The sequence below is a fragment of the Narcine bancroftii genome, chromosome 2 (genome assembly GCF_036971445.1).
Source record: "Narcine bancroftii isolate sNarBan1 chromosome 2, sNarBan1.hap1, whole genome shotgun sequence".
Taxonomy (NCBI): Eukaryota; Metazoa; Chordata; class Chondrichthyes; order Torpediniformes; family Narcinidae; genus Narcine; species Narcine bancroftii.
The window spans coordinates 69,791,119-69,812,598 of record NC_091470.1 but is presented as its reverse complement, the minus strand read 5'-3'; the positions used below and the strand labels follow the sequence as shown (position 1 = coordinate 69,812,598).

Below are 21,480 nucleotides of genomic sequence, written 5' to 3'. Positions count from 1 at the left end.
AATATAATAAACATACAAATGTGCGGTCGTTTTTTTTTCTGGAAGCCTGCTCTGTACAGATTACCTGCCACGTTTCCTCCATCAGTCAAGCTCCCGAACTCAACAGGAATGACAGGGGTTGTTCACCAGCTTGAAGGAGTTGGGAGAGGTGTAAAAGAAAAGTCATTAATTGTTTCTTTCAAGGAAGGGCAGAGGAGAGGAGGGAGGGGGAGAGGATGTAAAATAGTTAAATAACGTGTTTTTATTATGTTTTATTTCAAATAAATAACAATTATGTACTTCCTTTAAAAGTTCATGGATGGCAGAGGTTCGGAGGGTCATGGAGTGGGAGCAGGTCAATGGGTCTAGTGAAATAACAGTCAGCATAGACTAGAAGGGCCGAATGGCCTGTGCTGTGGTTCTATGGAGTCATCAAACTGAAACATTGATATTATTAATGCTGCCTGATCTGCTGAGCATTTTCTGCCTTTTCCATTTTTATTTGATTTTTCTGGTTGCTCGTTTTCAAATTATTGCCATGTTATTTTGTAACTGTAGATTGATTTGTTTTAATTTAGACCCATTAAATTCACACAGAAGTTTAGTGTCAATAAATGTTAGAGTTCACATTCCTGTGCTGAGCATTTAAATCTGCTCAAAAAATATTCAAGAAATTATCTAACTAAACTTATATAAATAGAAGTGAAGGAAAACAACTTGCTGGCAATATTCAGCATTTTGGAAATAACTGCATGCAGGGAAACTAAACTAGCATTTCCCTTCAATAACCCTTTTTATTAGAAAGCTGCTGAAATTGAAGCTACGCTTTAACTGTAGATTTATTTTTCAAGTCTTACGAAAGCAAACCATTCATGAATAAGATATGATTTGATATGGATCCATTTGTTTTACAGAAGTAAGTAGAATCAAAATGTTACCTGGCAGAAATGATACAAAAGTTTGAGATTAATTAGCACAGTTCCTCTGTGGGGTAGTTAATGGCTCCAGAGCTTCCCGATAATCTCTACACACAATTCCAAAGTCCCACTAAGAGCAATGTTGGAATGAAATGTTAATTACATCTGAAATCTTTATCTTCAGCTTTTTGGATGCTTGTTAGAGTTCATTTGGTGCATTTATGAATAATTTTTGTTTACTTGCTACATTGCATGCAAAGACATATTGCGATATATATTTATCTATGTATCTGCCTATTTATTTATTTGTTTTTTTATTGTGGAGGAAAGATAGTTAGAGGTCATCAGCCAAATGAGGCAAGAAATTGTACAGCTCTCAAACCAACTGACTTTGGAGAGTGTCCAGAGCTTCATGAGCAGGTCAGCAGGATTTATTTTCCCCCAAATAAGTCACAGAAAACCCATTGCTTGTGAAAATTTCCCATATCTAGTTCTGAACATTTTCCAGAGGTCCTTGTATTCACAGCCAGTAAGGCCAAGAGATGATTGGCAATGGTGCACTTTCTGCAGGCCTTAATTGAGCCCATTTTGATCTGCGTTGGTGTGAGCAGATATTAAAAAAGCAAAGATAGCAAATAAAATTTAAAAGAATGAAAAAGCTATCACCAAGCCAACATTCTTTTTCTTGGAACACCAGAATAGAACAAGAAATTATACTCCCAAGAGGACAAACATAAGTGGCTGGTTTGTGATCAACATATTGAAAAATCAAAAACAAATCATTTCCAGTAACCTAGGATTACGCATATTCATATTATTCTCTTGGTACACAAATGAAGGTATTATACTTTAATATTTATCACCTTTTTATAAGAGATTAGGTTTTAATTATTTGCTCTTTTCCTCTCCTGGGGATTGGACTGCATAGCCAAGACTAATCAAGTGTATATCCTCTCTCAAAAGTTATCAAATTACCTTTCCAACTCTAATAACATGGATAGGTGAAGACATTAGGAGTGGTAGTTTGAATCTGCTAGCGTTCCTGCCTCACGTCTGCAGTCATCTGGGATGTTTCCTCTGGTTGAGGGATCGCACCAAAGTAGTCATAGTCTCACAATATGGAGTAATACACTGAGGATTGGGAAATAAAACATTCCTTCACTCATAAGGTGGTAAGCATGTGAAATTCTCATCAAAAGGCTGCACAAGACAGGTTGCTGAACATATACAAGAAAATGGATAGGTTTGTAGGCTCAACGGCATCAAGTTGTAGGAGGATAGATTGGGAATATGGCATTGAAAAAGACGATAAACCATCATTCTAGTGAATGGCAGATCAGGCCCCGTGGATGGAATGGTCTAGTCCTGCTCCAATATCTTATACTGTGTTGATAAGACTTTGCCCTCACTATCACTCCATCTTCCTCCATCCCTCAACACCCAGAATGTCTGCATTCTTCCAATTGCAGTAAACTCTCCCCATTTTATGCCTTCAGCAAAAAAGCCTTCATCACCAGATTTCCCTAACCCCACTCTTCCCATTTTTTGGCATTGAGGAGCAAATTCCCTTGCTTGGTGTCAATTTTTCTTTGGTAACATTAGTTCAGGGTGCCTCTGGTTGTTTTAGTAAATTAGAAGTGTAATATAAATAGAAATTGCAGTATTTCAAAAATATCCTCTGATGTTTTCTTTTGCAGAGAGGTTTTCTCAGCAAATTAACCACGCGCACAGGCAAAATTCTGACTTACGTACATTTCAAGATACGACTGATCCTTCGGACCCAATTACAGTTGTAATTCAGGGAGTATCTGCATACATTTTGGAGCCAAGTTGACTCACCAGTGTCCTTTAGGGCTGGAAGTCCATTATTCCGATGTGGTTAGGATTTACCATGACCACAGATTAATTGCAAGCATGCCACTCAGTTATATCATACCACCACAGAAAATGACAGAAATTACAAGGAAAAGCATAACTTTTTTCTCAGGACAATGGGAAATGATGTCCACAGGCAGCATAAAATGGAGATTACATTTGTATTGAGCTTATCGGCTAGACTTACCAGTAAATGATAGACATTTGATTTTGATCATTTTTCTTGCAACACAAGTTTCTTGCCTCAGGTTTCTGCACATCTGAATTGCGTAATATAACCAAATTGTTAATAAGAGGCCCAAACCAGTTACTTACAGTGGCAAACAAGATGACCTTTCATCAGCTGTAGAACATTATCAAGTTATCGACTAATCTATACATATAGGTTATGTGAGTGAATGGATGGAGAAAATACAGAGGGAACCACTTCCATTGCTAGAATGGTGGAACAAATTGAAGGAAATTTCACAGGGTACATGAGGAGATTTGTTTGAAGCCACTTGTTAGAAATGATGGTGGAAAATCCCAAAGAGGGAAATCGATGGATTCTATGAGAACACATAAGGCTTGGGAGTCATTGGATTCGAATTTAAAACCTCCAATATTGGAAATCTGAAATAAAATAAAGTACCTGAAAGGGTGGCGTGGTCCACATAGCAATTAGCACAACGCTAATACAGCGCCAGTGACCCAGATTTGTACATTCTCCCTGCGTCTGCGTGGGTTTCCTCTGGGTGCTCCAGTTTCTTCCCACCCTTCAAAATGTACCGGGCTCAGAGGTTAATTGGGGTATTTGGGCAGCACGGGCGCATGCAATGGAAGAGCCTGTTACTATGCTGTATGTCAAAATTAAATGAAATTAAAATTAAACAATGAAGGTAGTAACTGTTCATCTCCACAGATACTCCTTCACCTGCTAAATGTTTCTGTTCCTTTCTGATTTTGGAACTAATTGGTTAACTCTTTCTCAGAAAAAAAAACCATACACAGAAATGCTGGAGTAACTCAGCTGGTCTCTCAGCGTCAATAGGAGATAAAGTTATGTAACTCATACATAACCAGCAGAACTAATCGAGCTCTACTCCATATCAATTTAATAAATTTGACCTGTACAAGGCAATTTTCTGATCAATGCAAATATTACTGGAATGCCTTTTGCCTGTTTTGGTAGCACCAGACCAACTAGGCAAGCAGAATTCTAAGCAATAATCAAAATTAGTATGGATTTCACACTTAAACAGCAACCTCTTTCAAGCCAGAGTTCTGTGAATATGCACAGTGATTCGTCATATGGTAGTATTCACCAAAACCTAGTGCCTTCTGTAATCTACTGGCTCCCAAGATGTCTATTGCACCCCCTCATTAGCCCTCAGTCTAGTAAATTAGGCAGGATCAAGGCCTTGTGCAAAATGTTGTTTAGTCCTCCATTCAGTGTCCAATTTGGCACTGGTGAGTTTTATAAATTTTTAGTATTTTTAAAAACAATATGCAAGTCATAAATCAAATCTGTTGGTTAGATTTCAGCATTCCAGATTCATTAATTAGTAAAAGGGGTTGAAAGAAACTTCATTTCCAAAGAAAAAACTGAAATGTCTCCCGTATCTAAAGAGAGATAAGTTTATTTAAAATTGAGTTTCTTTTCAGTTGTTCTATCTGTGAGCAAGCTGAGGGTAGAGAAAAGTTCAACTATATTTCACTTTATATGCCGTTTAATCATTTTTATTCATTATATTATTCAATTTCTGATTTTCAGAATGGTATTATATCAGCAACTCAAAACTATTTAAAATCAGAACATGCTAATATACCTAAAATTTCAGATTAGGGCTGAAATGCTGCTTTTATTCCCCAAATAAGAACATGTTGAGCTCAAAAGTGAGGATGCACATGATTGCTATGAATCATATTTTAATGGTTTGGTCAGTTGATGTGATTAGCTTTATAGCTTATTCTATGGAAAAGTTGTCACTATTGCAGTTATGCAAACAATGTAATTTCTGTTTTCAACACACAGTTCTGTGGAATTCCCATTCAGCACCTCAGACAATCCACATTATTGCCCTTCCAGATTACATGGACAATGCCTTGAAATAGAAAATGGATAGGGACAGAATGCTGCGAGCTCGGCTGTGTTTCTCCAGAACATTTGTGGAGAGACAGAATTAGAGTAATGTGAAAGCTCCTTTCTGCAATATAGTATTTATATTTAATAAAGTTTTACAAATAATGTTGTGACAGTGTACAGATATGTTTTTGGGAGATAAACTGGGGCAGGTTTGTTAGTGTAGGTCACATACAAACACTTTAAAACAGCCCACAAACCTTCACTAATGGATTGTTGTTTACAAAAAGGGAACAGATGAAAGATCTTGTCGAAGCCGCAGACTTTCTGGAGAGGAACTTTCTGTTCTAGGAGGGTCATGTGGTTTTGCAAGCAGAGAGAGTCAAACAGGCTTTCTCTCAGAGAGAGAGAGAGAGACAGACAGACAGACAGAGAGAGAGAGAAAGATACAGAGAGACAGAGAGAGAAAGAACAGTTCTGCAGTTTTAAAGTCAGCAGCAGGAACTGGGACTGGAAACAGACAAGCTGGCCAGCTTGTGGAAAACCCCATTTGGAAGATGGGTTGTGAGTTCTTAGTTCAGCCTGGTCAAAGCCCTTGTGGTTCATGCAAGATGAGAGGACTGGCTGTCTAATGTTTCACTTGGAATAAGAGAAACAAGTGTCTTTGGCAAGACACTGAAGTGGCTGATTAAAAAGGAATCAGTTTTGGGTGTCCAATGAAAACTGACAAGAACCTTCCTGAGCGGTAACCATTTACCTTTCAAGCACCAAAGCCTGGTGAACTTTATAAATGTTAAATTCTGTGCACAATTTAAGAATTCCCTGCAACCAGTGAACTTGGAGGAATGAGAAGTGAGATTGGACTGTGAACCAAAGAACTTTTCTGAGCTTACACACACATTACATACACGTCATTAAGTCAATAGTGATAAGTTAAAGTGTGCTTCTGTTTTCATGTTTAAAGATAATTAAAAGCAACTTTTGTTTAAGTAACCATATGTCTTGGTGAATATCTATTGCTGCTGGGTTTTGGGGTCCTCTGGACTCGTAATAATATGCATAGACTAATTGCTAACTGTTCATAAACTTTATTGGGCAAACTCTAGTCCACTGCTTAAGTAATCAAGTTATGCCATTATAATAAATAAGGGGCCTGTGAAATGATGATCTGGACTTGTGCCTGTAACTATTTAAAATAGGGAAATATAGTCAGCATTAAATTTCCTGTCAGTTAGCACCATTACCTCATATGCAACTTGCATAGCTGGTTTATTAATTTTGCATGAAACAGTTTTTTTTTAGGTATTCACAATAAACATAGTTCAAGCAATGTATAATTAAATAACCATAACTACAACAGTGTGTTATACGTTGTTTGTATACTTTAAAATTGGTGTTAATGCATATCTGCAATATAACCTCAAACTGATCAGTGTCACATTCAGCCTTTCACAACCTTAATTCATGTCGTACAGATACATTTAACTATTGGTTGCTATTTCCTTTGTAAATTAAAAGAGTATATGAAATACTTTTGTATATGTTTCATTTATTTTTATCGTTCAGTTTCAGTGAATTGTTTAAAATTTTGTTTAAACATTTCCAGCCTTTGATTTCTACATTCGTTTTTAGTAGAGCTATTGTTTCTTCTTTCTTTGGCTTGGCTTCGCGGACGAAGATTTATGGAGGGGGTAAATGTCCACGTCAGCTGCAGGCTCGTTTGTGGCTGACAAGTCCGATGCGGGACAGGCAGACACGGTTGCTATTGTAATTTATAATTATTAACATGAAGTTCAATTCAGGAATCAATGAATCATTTTTACTTCAGCATTTAACATAGAATTATCTAAACACAAAAAGGTTGCATTGTCAGTTGTGTATATAAAATTTCAATAAATGTGAGTGATTCATTAAAATGCAAAGTTCTGTAAATGGTTTAGTTTCCTTTGATGTGACATAGATTGATTTAAGTACCAAGTCTCATCTTGTCAAGTCCTGTATATTTAACACTGAAATCTAACTTTACCTTGACAATATGGGGTGTTTTTTGAGTACAAATACGTCACGTTGTAACTACAATATAGAAAAATTGGTTAGGCTGCACTTGGGAGTATTTTGTGCCATTCTGGTTCTCCATTACAGCAAGGATTTGGAGACTTCAAAAGAGTTCAGGATGTTATCTGGATTAGAGGGCATGAGGTTCGGGGAGAGGTCAGACAAACCAGACTTGTTTTTTCTAGAAAGACACAGGCTGAGACAAGGCCACAGAGAAATTTATAAAATTATAAGAAGCATTAATTGTGTTGACAGTCAGAACTTTTTTTTCCCCCCCAGGATACAAATGTCACATTCTAGTGGACATTCATATCAGGTGAGGGATGGAGGGGCTGAAGAGCATACTTTCTGTAAAATAAACACAGAGTGGAAGGTGCCTGGAAGGGTTGCCAGGAGCATTGATGGAAGCAGATAGTAATGTTTACGATGAATATGCAGGGAAGAGATAATATGCATCATATTCAAGCAGAAGAGTTTTAGTTTAATTTTAGCAGCATGTTCAGCACAGAGACACAGAAAAACAGACTTGGGAAAATTGAAGGAGAAATATTAGATGTTCTTCAGCATAGCTTGTTAAAAATTAATCCATTCGGAAATCAGAAATCCAGGTCCCTCTGGAGAATCCTTGCTTCTTTAACACTGTCTACTGCTCCATCTACCTTCATGTCATTCACAACCTAGGGCACAAAGCTATCAATTCTATCATCTAAATCATTTCTTTCTTTTCTTCTTTCTTTGGCTTGGCTTCGCGGACGAAGATTGATGGAGGGGGTAAATGTCCACGTCAGCTGCAGGCTCGTTTGTGGCTGACAAGTCCGATGCGGGACAGGCAGACATGGTTGCAGCGGGTGCAGGGGAAAATTGGTTGGTTGGGGTTGGGTGTTGGGTTTTTCCTCCTTTGTCTTTTGTCAGTGAGGTGGGCTCTGCGGTCTTCTTCAAAGGAGGTTGCTACCCGCCAAACTGTGAGGCGCCAAGATGCACGGTTTGAGGCGTTATCAGCCCACTGGCGGTGGTCAATGTGGCAGGCACCAAGAGATTTCTTTAGGCAGTCCTTGTACCTCTTCTTTGGTGCACCTCTGTCATGGTGGCCATTGGAGAGCTCGCCATATAACACGATCTTGGGAAGGCGATGGTCCTCCATTCTGGAGACATGACCCACCCAGCGCAGCTGGATCTTCAGCAGCGTGGACTCGATGCTGTCGGCCTCTGCCATCTCGAGTACTTCGATGTTAGGGATGAAGTCGCTCCAATGAATGTTGAGCATGGAGCGGAGACAACGCTGGTGGAAGCGTTCTAGGAGCCGTAGGTGATGCCGGTAGAGGACCCATGATTCGGAGCCGAACAGGAGTGTGGGTATGACAACGGCTCTGTATACGGTTATCTTTGTGAGGTTTTTCAGTTGGTTGTTTTTCCAGACTCTTTTGTGTAGTCTTCCAAAGGCGCTATTTGCCTTGGTGAGACTGTTGTCTATCTCGTTATCGATCCTTGCATCTGATGAAATGGTGCAGCCGAGATAGGTAAACTGGTTGACTGTTTTGAGTTTTGTGTGCCCGATGGAGATGTGGGGGGGCTGGTAGTCATGGTGGGAAGCTGGCTGATGGAGGACCTCAGTTTTCTTCAGGCTGACTTCCAGGCCAAACATTTTGGCAGTTTCCGCAAAACAGGACTTCAAGCGCTGATGAGCTGGCTCTGAATGGGCAACTAAAGCGGCATCATCTGCAAAGAGTAGTTCACGGACAAGTTTCTCTTGTGTCTTGGTGTGAGCTTGCAGGCGCCTCAGATTGAAGAGACTGCCAACCGTGTGGTACCGGAAGTAAACAGCGTCTTCATTGTTGAGGTCTTTCATGGCTTGGTTCAGCATCATGCTGAAGAAGATTGAAAAGAGGGTTGGTGCGAGAACACAGCCTTGCTTCACGCCATTGTTAATGGAGAAGGGTTCAGAGAGCTCATTGCTGTATCTGACCCGACCTTGTTGGTTTTCGTGCAGTTGGATAACCATGTTGAGGAACTTTGGGGGGCATCCGATGCGCTCTAGTGTTTGCCAAAGCCCTTTCCTGCTCACGGTGTCGAAGGCTTTGGTGAGGTCAACAAAGGTGATATAGAATCCTTTGTTTTGTTCTCTGCACTTTTCTTGGAGCTGTCTGAGGGCAAAGACCATGTCAGTAGTTCCTCTGTTTGCGCGAAAGCCGCACTGTGATTCTGGGAGAATATTCTCGGCGACACTAGGTATAATTCTATTTAGGAGAATCCTAGCGAAGATTTTGCCTACAATGGAGAGCAGCGTGATTCCCCTGTAGTTTGAGCAGTCTGATTTCTCGCCTTTGTTTTTGTACAGGGTGATGATGATGGCATCACGAAGGTCCTGAGACAGTTTTCCTTGGTCCCAACAAAGCTTGAAAAACACATGCAGTTTGACATGCAGAGTTTTGCCGCCAGCCTTCCAGACCTCTGGGGGGGATTCCATCCGTACCTGCTGCTTTGCCACTTTTCAGTTGTTCAATTGCCTTATATGTCTCATCCCGGGTGAGGACCTCATCCAGCTCTAGCCTTAGGGGCTGTTGAGGGAGCTGGAGCAGGGCGGAATCTTGGACTGAGCGGTTGGCACTGAAAAGAGATTGGAAGTGTTCTGACCATCGGTTGAGGATGGAGATCTTGTTGCTGAGGAGGACCTTGCAGCGGGCTTTGATCTTGTGGTGAGGGGCCGTGCACAAAGCTATCAATTCTATCATCTAAATCATTTACATACAAATAAAACAGTAGACCCAACACAGACACCTGCAGAACAGCCGGCCAGAAAAAAAACCCTGCATTCCCACTCTTTGCCTTCTGTCAGTCAGCAAATCTTCTATCCATGCTAGTACCTAAAAAGAAATGGCTGCTACAGACCCAGGAGAGCGGGAAGCAGGACCACAGTGCTGCTCTGCAGGGTCCTACTGCCTGGTCCTAATGTCAACGGCTCCAGTACAGGCTTTAAACGGCCTGTTAATTTTTAACTTTTTTTAAATCTTGCAACCATGAAATCCATGCTACTATTTTGTAGCAGCTATGCTGGGTAACATACCATAAGGGATTGCAGAATCCGGGGGAGCAGCCTATCGGTGCAGGACACCAGAAGTGGGGAGAACACCCGTAGTTGAGAAGTAAAGGAGACGAGCCTATAGGACAGTGATCACAGCAGCGGTTTGCAGATGAAGGACCTACACAGGCTTCAAGCTGTTAGCGATTTGTGGATGAAGGAGCCACACAGACTGCAGGCTGCTGGAGACTGGCTCATGGGAGCCAGGTATCAGAACCAGGATTTGAGAAGGTACTAAGGGCAAGATGGGCTCCTAATGTGCCTCGAGCGCTGAAAGCTTACTGACTGTATCAGAGATTTGGATTTGGAGGTCGGCTTGCGGATGGTTTGAGCTGGAGTCCGTGTGGCTGCAGGAGCGCTGGAGGCAAATCCATGGACACTGTGTCCTAGAAGGTACTCTCATTTGTTTCTCTTTCTCCTATTGTTGTCAGGCAATGCTCACGGCAACTCTTTGTTTGCCTTATGGTTGAGGTATATAATGTATATTACATTTTTAATATATTATTATGCGACAGTAAAAGGAACCTTTGAACCTTTTCTATCTTATTTGACAATCTTGTGTCTAAGGCCTTCTGAAAATCCAAATTAACAACATCCACTGACCCTTTTGCCTGTCCTGCTTGATACTTCCTCAAAGATCTGCCACGCTCCTCATCACTGGATGGGACACAAGCTAGTCCCACACTATCTGGAGTTGCACTCCACCCTCTCCTCAGCTTAGATTTTAAACAGTAAAATCCACCCCCACTCACATGTCCGTTTTACAGAAGTATCATTGACCTGAAATATTGAATGCTTTTTCTTTCCACTGATTCTGCTGAGTTCTTCCAGCATCTCTGCGTCAATTTCAGATTCCACCATCTGCCATTTTATTTCCAAAACCGAGAATATGTATTACAAAGGATATCAGGACTGTTTGACATCCAGAAAATGAGAGTGCAATGAATGAAGCTTTTTATTTCTAAGCATATAACCACATAACCGTTCACAGCACAGAAACAGGCCTTGTCGGCCCTTCAAGTCCGTACCGGTTCACTTGAACAACTCCACTAGCTCCTCCACAAACTCCTGAGGAAGCATACAGTCTATTTTCCCTGCATCCAAGGGTCATTTTACCCTCCAGCAATGTATTCCCGGCCCCCACTACTCTCTGTGTAAAATTGCCTGATTTATGCAAAAAATGCTAAAGTGTTTTGCAGCATTAATTCGTTTATTATGTAATGGCCTCTCATAGTAATTTACAGTACATTCTGCCATATCCAAGTACATATTATTCTATCCCTCAGGCAAAATAAACTAATGACACTGGATACCAGCCTGAAATTTGAGGAGAATTCTGCTTTCTCATCATAATTCACTGTGAATTTTACGCAGCATCTTTTCGTCCTGAATTGGAGCTCTGGCTATTGCCTCGGACAAGGACTCTCTTCTTTTCCTTGCAGCTGATTCTGTGTGTTTCTCATCCTCTTTGGCGTCCCTTCTCAGTTCTTTCTCGACTTCATTGGGTTCAAATTTCCACTTTACAGAACTAGGTGTCCTCTGCTTTGCAAATCCAGGATGTGCAGCATCCATAATGGCCAGAAAGTTGTAAGCAGTTTGTGGGGGTGTCCACTCCTTTTCTGGCAGGATATCTGCGGAGACAAAATTATAAAAACATCGTCAATCTGGTTCCTGATAGTGTACATAAAGTTCACATACTTTCCTGATCATAATTTAGGACTTTCTTCTGACCTACACCAGAATCGGGAAATGCTTGTGGAGTTTAGTTCAGGAATTTAAATTAGAGCAATAAATCATGAATGCAACAAGCCATTATTCAGTACAAGCAAACATACTGGAAAGCTTAGGTGATAGAATCTTCCCAAAACACAATCACATCAAATTTTATAGTTTTCAGATACAATAAGAATACAAGGCAGTTAATTGACAGGCCATCACCATTTTGGGTCAGATGACATGGCCAGATTGCCATCTGGAACCTCCCAAGGCTGGGCATTTGCACAAGTCTGTGGTTGAGAACATTTGTATTTCATAGATGCCAAATATCTTTACTCTAAAATGTCTCATAGTTCTAAAACTGTTTTAAACCATTCACAATAGTTTTGTAGCGTCAATGGAGCTCATGGCCACCTGGAATGTTTGACACCTTGCAGTGAACTTGGATTCACTGGTCGTGTGTTGTGCTGATGGCTGGCTCCACCCCCATCTGCTCACATATGACCCTGGTTTCCTGCCGAAACCCAGAACCCTTCTGAAGACCACTGTGAAAAAAGTTGATAAAAGCATTTGTTCTCCCTCCAGTTGTGAGAGCTTTTATTTACGTGATAATTTTATTAGCTTATTCCCTAAACGATGGAAGCACTACTCAAGCCAAGTATGCGGCTGTCCACTGATGCAGCTGAGGAGTTCACGCACTAGCTCGACTGCTTCCACACGACCAGAGATGTCTTCCACACCGGTGAACTCAGGAGGCCAATACTTGTTTTGAGGGTAGGAACAAAAGGGTATAACAAGGGACTGCACTACATGTGATGCTGCTATCGAGGCATTGAAGGCTAGGTACCTTAAGTCACAAAACAAGGTCCTAGCGAGGCACTGACTCGCTCTACGTTGCCAACAGCAAGGAGAGACCATCAATGACGACCCACTGAATCTGTGGACGCTTGCCAAGAAGTGCTGGTATGAAGATGCTACGGGCCGTGTTCGTGAAGAAGAAGAACAGATCTGGAACACAGGGGTCTGCTCGAGGTACATGAGGCACTGATTACTCGAGTCGTGTAAGAAGGACCTGGCTAGCCACATTGAATTGGCCAAATTGCTGGAACAGGTCAAGCTCAAGCCAGCGAGCTCGCCCACCCAGGTGAACCTTTCCAAGGACTGGCTGCTCCCTCTACCCCAGCCCTAACGGCTGCCACTTCCTGGCCCAGGGAGCCCTCCTGTGCTAGGGAGTGATTTTTCTGCGCAGGAGCCAGTTTCCCCGATCACGCTGCCCGGCTAAAGACTCCCTGTGTTCTAGCTGTATCAAGAAAGGTTTGGGTGAGGGTTTTTGGATGAGGGGAAGCCTGGGGAAGTCTGCGGCCTTCACCGCTCCTGGATCCAATTCCAGCCCCAAGCCAAACCTGTCCCGAATTCACCCAAACCCACTTGCTGTGCTACATACCATTGGAGGGTGGCAGTGAGGATATGGCTCAAAAAGTCTCAGCGGTCATCTTGCCATGACCCATCATCATCAGAGGAAGGACTGCGGCCATCTTGCTGTGCCACAAGGTTGACGCCATCTTGCCCATGTAGGGCAACCCTGGATGGTGGGGGCCACTCGAGTAAGGAGTGTGGAGTCTCTGGGGTCCTAGCCTTGATGGTTCTAGATCAGGACAGACCTCACCAGCTCAGTAACTCCATAGTGACTGTGAAGGTAAATGGACATTCCACTAAATGTCTAAACGACACAGTCTCTACTAAAAACTTCATACATAGATTCACGGAATCTATGTATTGTGCAGGAATACAATCTAAAGATGTATCCTTCCAATTATTGCATATCCTTTGCGTCTCGTTCACATTCTACGCGTGTTAAACAACATTGTATAGTACATCTGTCGTTTGAAGGGGGGAAGTTCTCTAAGATTCACCTGTATGTATTGATGAATTGTGTGCTCCAGTGTTGTTGGGTCTGGACTTCCCGTGTTACCTTAAAAGCGTGACCTTGGAGTATTCTTGTCCCCTCCCCCTGTAATGGTTTGGAACGGAGGGCCCCTAAAAATCAGAACTCACATGCAGCCTCTCCACACTGAATATTGACCCCCTCCCCCCCCCCCCCCCCCCCCACTACCCACCTCTCTTCCCGAATGTGTCCCCTGACTGCCAACCTATTGTCATCAAGAGCAGGAGGTACAGCACAGCAGATCGAGATTTCATAAAGTCTGAGACACAACATCTGCTGGATGAAGGTATAATCGAACCTAGCACCAGCCCGTGGAGAGCGCAAGTGGTAGTGGTAAAAGGGGAAAACAAGTCCAGGCTAGTAACTGTAGCCATACTATTAATTGGTACACACTCCTGGACGCATATTCCCTGCCTTGAATTTTGGACAAGGTGAATGATATTGCGTACTATCGGATCTATTCAACCATCGACCTGAAAGCTGCTCATCACCAGCTGGCAATCTATTCTGAGGACCATCCATATATAGCATTTGAGGCTAACGGTCATCTCTATCAATTCCAGAAGGTCCCTTTCAGTATCACTAATGGGGTTTCTATTTTACAGAGGCAGATGAACAGAATGGTGGACAATTATGGGTTGAAGGCTACCTTCCTCACCATATGTGTCCACACCTTGAAAGACCATGACGCCAACCTCCATAGCTTTCTTCATTTAGCGAAAGCCCTGAACCTCACTTATAACTGACAAGTGAGTGTTCAGGACTTAACGTCTGGCTATCCTTGGTGGAGAATGGCGTCATTGGCCCCGATACCGATAGGACGCGCACCCTGTTAGAGCTCCCCGTGCCCAGGACCACAAAGGCTTTGACGAGATGCCTGGCGTTTTTTTCTCATATTATGCCCAGTGGATCCCTCAATACGCTGATAAGGTTTGGCCTCTCTTAAATGCCTCTAATTTCCCCCTCTTGGCTGAAGCCCAAACAGCTTTTAACTACCTCCGGAACCACATTGCAAAAGACATCATGCATGCGGTGGATGAGAATGTACTTTTCCAAGTGGAAAGTGACACTTTGGACGTAGCCCTGGCCGCTATCCTCAACCAGGTAGGCAGGCCAGCTGCATTTTTTTCATTGGGCGTAACAAGGCCACAAGTTTCGGAACCCATCGGTGGAAAAGGAGGCTCAAACCATTATAGAAGCAGTGAGGCACTGGAGACACTACCTGGCTGGTAGGAAATTTACGCTCCTCATTGACCAGTTCTTGGTTGCATTCAGGTTTATTAATGTCAAGAGAGGAAAAATCAAAAATGACAAAATTTCTAGTTGGAGGATCGAGCTCTCCATCTACAATTATGACATTGCCCATCGGCTAGGAGCCCTTAATAACCCTTCAGATGCCTTATCCAGGGGAAGCTGTGCCTCTGCCCACACCGTCCAACTGCGGTCTCTGCTTAATGAGCTCTGCCATCCAGGAGTCACCACATAGTTCATTTTGTAAAGGCGAGCAATCTGTCCTACTCCATGGAAGACGTCAGGGAAATAACCAGGTCTTGCCAGGTCTGCGCGGAGTGCAAGCCGCACTTCTACCGCCCCGTAAAAGTGCACCTGATCAAGTCATCCAGGCCCTTCGAAAGGCTCAGTGTCAATTTTAAGGGACCTCTCCCCTCCACGAACTGGAACACTTTCTTCCTCTCCATCACTGATGAGAACTCCCGCTTCCTGTTTGTCAATCCATGTCCAGAAACATCCACTTTGTCAGTCTAGATTCCATATATGCCCTGTTCAGGTATCCCAGCTATATTCATATGAATGAATATATGAGTGATAAGCTATGGTGAGGGGCATCGCATCCAGCAGGACCTCTAGCTACAACTCCTGGGGGAATGGGCAGGTAGAAAAGGAGAACACCACAGTCTGGAAGGCTGTCAAACTGGCCCTGAAGTCAAAAGGCCTTCCAAACTCACACTAACAAGAAGTCATCCCTATGGCACTCCATTCCATTCGGTCGCTACTATGTACTGCAACCAACACTACTCCTCACGAGCTCCTAGCCAATTTTGAGAGAAGGTCAGCATCGGGAACTACATTCCCAACCTGGATCACCACTCCTGGTCCAGTCCTTCTCAGGAAGCATGTGAGGAGAAGCAAGACCAACTCCTGGTAGAAAAGGTGAAACTACTCCACGCCAATCCCATGTACGCCCATGGGGAGTATTCGGATGGCAGAGAGGACACAGTCTCCATCAGGGTCATGGCTCCTGCTGGATCAGAGGATACATTGACCCAAATGCCCTGCAAGGCACGGAGCTCATTCTTGCCACCCTCAGTCAGGGCCTCAGGAGATCCAGTTCAGGAGGAAAGTGCATCCCCCTCCTCCGTTGAGCCAGAGACCCAGCCTGCCTCTCCTCCCTCACAAGAGGACCAGGAGTCCCAAGGAGTCCAAGGACCCCCAGTACTAAGGCACTCCACCAGGATCTCCAGACCCCTGGACCTACTTAACTCTGTAAATTTGTAAATAACTATTTTTTGTTTCTGAATCCATGTTCTGTGTCTTCATTCAGAGTCCCTAAATTCTGCAGGAAAGGGTGAATGCAGTGAATTGGTAGTGTGTGCTGCCGATGGCTGGCTCCACCTCCCAGCTCCACCCCCATCTGCTCACATATAAGATCTGGTTTCAGGATGCTGATTTGTTCCTCAGCAACATTTTCAACATGCAGATTGGAGTGTGTTTGCTGCCCCTGCTACAGTAGATTCTAAGATTGATATTGATTTATACACCAATTCTGTCCTCGAGTGTGTGGACGAAGTGACATCACAAAAACAAAAAAAAAGTACTAATCAACAACCATGGATGACAGTGGGGTTCGCCATCTGCTCAAAGACGGAGATTTAGCCTTCAAACCTGGAGACTGGGAGACTTATGGCTCAGCCAGGGCCAACCTAAGGAGGGGAATCTCTCAGGGTAAACATACATAGAAACTAAAGTTCGAAAAGCATTTCAACTTGGACCCACAGCACATGTGACGCGGCATACAGATCATTACAGACCATAAACCATCTAGTTCTGTGCTTCCTTCTCTGAGGAGAGTAATTATTTCTACGCACGCTTTGATCATGAGAACATGGAGGTCATTTTCAAAGTGCATCTTCCACCTGATGAACTGGCTCTCTCACGTTCCATCTCTGATGTTTGGGCCACTCTGAATAGGGTGAATATACAGAAGGCAGTTAGTCCAGATGGTATACCTGGCCATATGCTTAGAGTCTGTGCAGAACAGTTGGCTGGGGTCTTCATGGACATTTTCAATCTGACCCTGGCCCAGGCAGTTGTTCCCATGAGTTTTATGTTTGCCACCATCGTGCCAATGCCGAAGCATCCCACCACCATGAGTCTGAATGACTTACGTCCAGTTGCACTCAACCCCCATCATTATAAAGAGACTGATTTTATCACATTTGAAGCTCTATTTGCCCACAGTGCCAACAGGTCATCTGAGGATGCCATTCCACAGCACTTCACTCTGCTTTGACCGACTTGGATAGTTCCAACTCTTATGCCAAAAGGCTGTTCAATGACTTTAGTTCAGATTTCAATACTATGATTCCCTCCAAACTGATCATCAAACCGTCAGCTTGGTAACAATTCATCCCTCTGTAATTGGATCTTGGACTTTTTGTCTAACAGACCCCAAACTGTTAAGTTAGGCAATCTCTTCTCCTCCATTCTCACTTTGAACACCAGTGTGCCCCAGGGCTGTGTGCTGAGCCCTCTCCTGTATTCTCTTTTCACCTATGCATTCTTGTATGAAACCATGGTGGTTGGCCCGATCAGAGAGGATGATGAGATGACCTATAGGGATGAGGTCCAGCACCTGGCCACATGGTGTGCCAACAACAACTTGGCATTTAACACTCAGAAAACCAAGATCATTGTGGACTTCAGGTATGCTGGAAGCCACACTCATGTCCCTATTTACATCAATGGAGTTGTGGTGGAGCATGCATCAAGCTTCAAATTGCTTGGTGTCCGCATTTCCAATGATCTCACCTGGTTTCTGTACTCCTCCATCTTTTATTTTCTGTGGAGCATGAAGAAAGTACACCGCTGTTCTAGGATATTGATGGATTTTTAATCACTGTACCATTGAGACCATACTTACCTATAGCATCTACATGTGGTATGGCAATAGTCTTGTATCAGACCAAAAAGCACTTCAGCGGGTGGTAAAAACTGTCCAACCAATTACTGGACCCAATTGCCCACCACTGAGAACATCTATCAAAAACACTGTTTGGCAGGGTGAAGAGCATCATCAAGGATGCATCACACCCAAACTATAGACTTTTTACTTTCTCCCATCTGGTAGACGCTGAAGAACTCTTTGCTCTCGAGCCAGCAAAAAGAGCCTTTCCCCCCAAGGCTGTGACCCTGCTGAATCTTAAGTGGTACTGCTCTCACATTTTACTGTCAATACTTTAATAATTGTTTGCTTGGTGCATGAGCTTGTTTTTAATTGCATGTAATTATTTGTATTTATATATAGTGATTTTTTAAAAAACAATTTTTGGTTGGATTGTAGCACAAGCTACAATGAAGAAACACCCAGCCACCACGTTGGATGTCCTTAGCGACTGTTTTATTCAAATCCCGCAAGCGCGCCACTTTAAGGACAGCGTGAGCTCGACCATCGCATGCACGGTGATGTCATAACGACTGCCCCAGGCGCGCGCTGGGTTGTAAGCACGGGGCAGGGAGAACCCCTGATGGCGCCATCTTCTCACGGCTGCACCGCCATGCAGTGGTACAAACGGGGCCAGTTCGCCACGAGAGAGTGCACCACCATACAACCACCCCCCCCCCCCCCCCAGAACCAGCTTACACGTCCCGCCGCTTGGGTGGGCGGCCCCGGTGTTTGGGTATGGCCGTTTGCACCAGCCGCAATAGGTCCAAGTGTGCTGTCTTTAGGCGGTCTACAGTGAACAGTTCATTTCTCTCCCCATGTCCAAAGTAAAAGTCTTGCCGGATAGCTGGAGGACCTTGTATGGGCCCTCGTACGGGCTGAACAAAAACAAATTCAGCCGAATCCAGCTCTTTGGGAAGATGGGTCAGTCATGCACCATGATGTGTGGGTGTTGGGGGGGCAAGCGAGGAGAACTTGTTACGGAGATTCGCTAACAGGTTCGTGTGCTAGGATGTTGAGCTGGGTTCTGGTTCAAAGAAGAGAGGTGTGCCGTATACCAGCTCTGTGGAAGACACCTGTAGGTCCTCCTTGGGTGCTGTTCTGATGCCAAGGAGGACCCAGGATAGTTTGTCTGCCCAACTGGGGCCTGTGAGGCAAGCCATGAGGGCTGACTTGAGGTGGCGATGGAATCTCTCCACCAAACCATTTGTTTGCAGGTGGAAGGCTGTGGTGTGGTGGAGTTTGACACCCTGGAAGGTTCACCAGTTGAGACCAGATGGCGGAGGTGAACTGGGTGCCTCTGTTGCTGGTGATGTGCGTCAGAACTCCGAACCTGGTGATCCAGTGGCTGACCAAAATCCTGGTGCATGTCTCGGCGGAAGCCTCCTTGATGGGGATGGCTTCCGGCCATCTCGTGGTCCGGTCGACCACCGTGAGCAGGTAACGTGCCTCCATGGACACCGGCAGGAGGCCCAAGATGTCAACATGTATGTGCTGGAATCTCTTTAATGTCGGGTTGAACTGCCGCACCGGGGCCTGCGTATGCTGGTATACCGTGGAGGCCTGGCACTGAGTGCAGCTCTTCGCCATCCCGGCCATCTCCTTCTTGAGCCCGTGCCATATGAACTGCTCTGCCACCATTCGCACTGATACCTTCACTGAGGGGTGTGATAGGCTGAGGACCATGCTGAAGGCCCACGATCTCCACTACCGGGCACGGTGAACCAGTGGAAACGTCACAGAGCAGCATGTCCTGGCTGTTCGGCAACTGAATGTCCTGGAGGCTGAGCCCCGAAATAGTGGTCTGGAGGGCCTGCATCTCCATGTCTTCCCTCTGTGTCTGTGCCAGTTGTTTGTAGTCAAGGCCAGGAGCCAGAGTGTTGATTGCCAGCTGGGAGAGCGCATCCGCCACAATGTTGTCTTTACCTGCTCTGTGTCGGATGTCGGTGGTGAACTCCAACACGTAAGGAGAGATGACATTGCTGGCGGGCTGACCACAGATCCTTGACCATCGCGAGAGCCTGTGTGAGGGGCTTGTGGTCCATGAATGCCAAAAATGGCCTGCCCTCTAGGAAGTACCGGAAGTGCCAAATGGCTAGGTACAGTGCCAGGAGCCCCCGGTTGAAAGCGCTGTACTTTAGCTCTGGTGGGCAAAGGTGCCTGCTAAAGAAGGCCAGAGGGTGCCACTGTCCATCAACCCACTGTTCGAGCACCCCCAACAGCCGTGGCTGAGGCATCTACTGAGAGCACAGTGTGTGCTTCCGGGCGCGGGTGAACCAGTAAGGTGGTGCTGGCCAAGTGGTCCTTCAATGCCGTAATAGCACCCTCTGCCTCTTCCAACCAGACCAGGACTTTATTTTTAGCAGAGATCAATGCAAAAAGAGGCCGCATGATGTGGGCGGCACCAGGGATAAACCAATGATTAAAGTTTACCATAGCTACAAATTCTTGCAGGCCTTTGAGTGTGGTGGCTTTGGGGAACTGCCAGATGGCTGTGATTTTTTTCTGGCGCTGGAGTGGTTGGCCCCTGTCGCCAATATGGTGTGCTCCAGGAACTGCAGCGTCTGCTTGCCGAACTGGCACTTGGCCACGTTGACTGTGAGGCCGAATTCCGCCAGGCAACTAAACAGGGTGCAGAGATGGGGCTTGTGCTCCTCATGGTCATGAATGGTGATAAGGATATCGTCGAGGTAAATAAACACAAAGTCCAGGTCCCTGCCCACTGGATCCATGAGGTGCTGAAAAGTCTGGACCGTGTCCTTAAGCCCGAAAGGCTTGCTCAAGAATTCGAAGAGGCCAAACAGAGTGATGATTGCCATCTTACCAATGTCTTCAGGGTGGACTGGGATTTGATGATAACCCTGCACCAGGTCGACTTTTGAGAAAACCTTGGCACGATGGTGGTTGGCCGTAAAGTCCGGAATGCAGGGTATTGGGTACCAGTCCGGCATGGTTGCATCATTCAGGCATCGATAATCCCCGCAGGGTCTCCAGCTGCCAGATGATTTGGGTACCATGTGAAGGGAGGGATGCCCAGGGGCTGTCCAAGCGGCGAATGATACCCAACTCCCGCAGGCGTGAAAACTCCTCTTTGGCTAGCTGCAACTTCTCAGGCGAAAGATGCCGGGCCTTGGTGTGCAGTGGGGGGGGCCTTGTGTAGAGATGTGATGGTATACCTTGTGCTGGGGTAAGGCGGCATTGAACCATGGCTGCAGGATGGTGAGGAACTCATCGAGTATCCTGGAATACTCATCCCTGGGAGCGGCAATGGCGGCGATTTCAGGTTTGTAGGCATCCATGTCCTCAAGGTGAACCGAGTGGAACGTGTGGGCATTGACCAGTCTTTTGCTCTTCATGTCTACTAGTAGGCCATGCACCCTGAGGAAGTCGGCCCCCATCAGCGTGGTGCCTACTGAGGCCAGCATGAACCTCCAGTGGAATTTCTCCTTCCCGATCTGGATCTGCGCCCTGCGGGTGCCAAAGGTTTTGATGGTGGTTCCGTTGGCTTCCCGCAAGGTGGGACCATGAGGTCAGGTGCGCGTCTCGAGGGTAGTTGGGGGCAAGACACCCAGCTCCGCTCCAGTGTCCACCAGGAAACGCCAGCTGGTGGACATCGGTTATGTGCAAGAGGTTGTTCGCGTGGCCAGCCGTCGCAGCCATCAACAGCGGCTGGCC

At 44.9% G+C, this 21,480-nt stretch overlaps 1 protein-coding gene across 3 annotated transcripts in view; it reads right to left on the bottom strand.

Moving 5' to 3' along the window:
• Positions 1–10,681: 10,681 nt before the first annotated feature.
• The window catches only part of txndc16 (thioredoxin domain containing 16), a 134,211-nt gene continuing 123,412 nt past the window's right edge, over positions 10,682–21,480 (bottom strand). The window contains exons 20-21 of one of the 3 annotated variants that reach the window (XM_069917021.1): positions 16,730–16,824; positions 11,507–11,595 (exon numbers count right to left, since the gene is read on the bottom strand). In XM_069917021.1, the coding sequence (XP_069773122.1) occupies positions 16,760–16,824 (65 nt within the window). In that variant the 3' untranslated portion in view covers positions 11,507–11,595; positions 16,730–16,759. Of the gene's footprint in view, positions 11,596–16,729; positions 16,825–21,480 lie in introns of all 3 variants that reach the window. The other 2 variants (XM_069917022.1, XM_069917020.1) reach the window with 2 other exon arrangements.